Consider the following 2397-nt stretch of genomic DNA (forward strand, 5'->3'; position numbering starts at 1 on the left):
AATAATCCTCACTAAGAAACCCACCTATCTTATTCTCTCTATCGTAATTATTATTGTTGCAATTATTGCTATAGTTATAAATATCATTATTACTATTGTAATTATTATGGTTATGATTATTACTACCCTCACCCACCAAATCATTACGTTCAGCCCTAAACGAATCATTTTGATCTTCTTGACTCATTTCTTCTTTAGCACTGTGGTGAAACGGGAAGTATCCTGGCTGAGTCGCCGGAGGTACAACCGACGGGAGCTTAGAGAGAAGCGCCTCGAGGCTACTCATCGACGGTGTGATCTTCATCGAAAGAGGTAGAGGCGGTGCAGCCGCTCCTACCGCTTGTGGCTGCAAGAAGCGGTGGTTGTGGTCAGAGTGATAAAACTGGTGCTCAGGCTGCTGCTGTGAAGGAGCCACGCCGGGGAAGTGCCATGTTTCAGAAGGTGATGCGTTGATGAAAGGGTAACCAGAAGAAGAAGGATGAGGAAGAAGAACTCCAGGGATGCTCTCTATATAGCTCAGCTTTTTTCTTAGCATCACAACATAGCTTAAATCCTCTATGACCTTTAATAATAACAATTTAATACGTAAATATATCATCTTCTATATATACAAAGTGTATTATATATAGAGCGAGAGAGAGAGAGTGAGAAACCTTGTTAACAGCTCCTAACTGGACAACACCTTCTCGAACAGAAATCAAGGCAATGGTCTGCAAACAATATTCATTTTCATGTAATTATATATTGAGAGCTATACTTTACTAGTTTCATGTAATGCATATCTTTAGAAGTTAAAAAAAAAAAAAAAAAANGTTGGAGAAACATATACTTTGATACCAGACTGAAACTGAGCTTCCCATGTCCTAGGGTACTGCACAATTACATAAATTTTCAACTAGTATTAGTGATACATTTTTATTTCCTCTAAAACGGTAATAGCATGCACGGGTGTATGTAAAGAAGTGGATAGGTAGGTATATGCATATGCTTACTGAGTCAGCAGAGTTGTGCCAAGCAGATAAAAAGTTAATCTCTTGGTCATTAGGTTCTTTGTAAATCCACTTGTGACTGTGATCTGCAGCTACTTTTCCTATCAACCTGCACAAAATTTCAGAACACTTCAATCATTAGACTATTAGTATTAAATTAATTAACAAGTAATAATTTATTTAGTTGACAGTTAATGATTAATTAAATACTCCCTCTGCCCAAAAATATATGATTAAATACTCCTCTCTTGTCCTCAAGACGTTTAAACAGTTATAGATCATAACCTTTGAATTGAGAAAAAGAGGTACTTTGACTCGTAACTTTCTAAAACCACCTTCTTTACATATACATACATATAGATAGAAAAATCTAAGTAAGAAAATAGGTGTTGAAAATAGTACCAAAAGACACTGTTAACATACAAAAAAAGTGAATCACAAAAGAGAGAAAGTACTATATATATAAGAAAAACGAAATATTTCGCGGAAAAAATATTAAATAAACTTCCTTGTGAACAAATCTTTTGTGGTAAAAAAAAAAAAAGTGTGTATTATCCTCACATACCCTTCTCCATAATTGTAGATTTCATGCGACATCTTGAAGAACAACTCAGGCTGAAGCCCTTGATATTGTTGAAAATCACTACTTCCATAAGCGGCCGAGCCGCCACCGCTACACTCACCGGTACTTACTTCCCCGGCAGAAGCTGCAAAGTTGCAAAAACCATCTTCCCAAACCAAGATCCTGCCAAAATAAAAAACACACATATTATTAAATGTTATTCACCACAAATTTTTATAAATACAACTTTGTAGAGGTGGTTTTTTTTATCTTTACCAGTTTCTTCTGTTTCCTCTCGATCTATCATAAGCTCCTTGACCATCCCATCTACTTGCAAACAACACCAAATGATCATCACATATGCATGATTTTTAAACAAAGATTTTGTTTTACAAAGTACACTTAATTATTTATAATATAAGCCCCAAGCAAAACTCAAAGATTAAAATATACAAAAGAAGAATAGAAAAGGATTAGGATAACACGAAAGTCGAAATCTTTTTTTTTTTTCTAAACACCAAAGTTCTATAAATATATGTATTATTATATACGTTTGATTTTGAATGAAAAGCTTACTTGGGAGGAGGATAGATTCTGGGCAAGATCCTCCAAAAGACAGCATAAACCCATTGAGAATTCTCATGGATGCATAAGCTTCTTAGTGTGTGTTGAAGAAGATGAGTCACCGCTAATGGATTTAGATGTTCTTCCATTTATTCTAAATTTACAAAGGCCTAATATTTAATTTTTTATTTTTTCTTGGTTTGGGGTTCTCTGTGTAAAGACTTTCTTTAGATAGAAGAAGGTAGCAAACCCTCACTATCTATCCTCCTTTATATAACAAGC

General features: G+C 34.8%; 1 protein-coding gene across 1 annotated transcript; it reads right to left on the reverse strand.

Moving 5' to 3' along the window:
* On the reverse strand, nt 5-2381 carry LOC104753461 (transcription factor EMB1444-like; the record flags this gene model as incomplete). Its single annotated transcript, XM_010475713.2, has 7 exons — nt 2128-2381; nt 1828-1878; nt 1555-1734; nt 993-1098; nt 830-871; nt 654-710; nt 5-562 (listed from the first exon to the last, which is right to left on the reverse strand). Coding segments are annotated over exons 1-7 (1131 nt in total), but the record flags the coding sequence as incomplete, so codon positions are not given.

This window comes from Camelina sativa, chromosome 16 (genome assembly GCF_000633955.1).
Source record: "Camelina sativa cultivar DH55 chromosome 16, Cs, whole genome shotgun sequence".
Classification (NCBI taxonomy): Eukaryota; Viridiplantae; Streptophyta; class Magnoliopsida; order Brassicales; family Brassicaceae; genus Camelina; species Camelina sativa.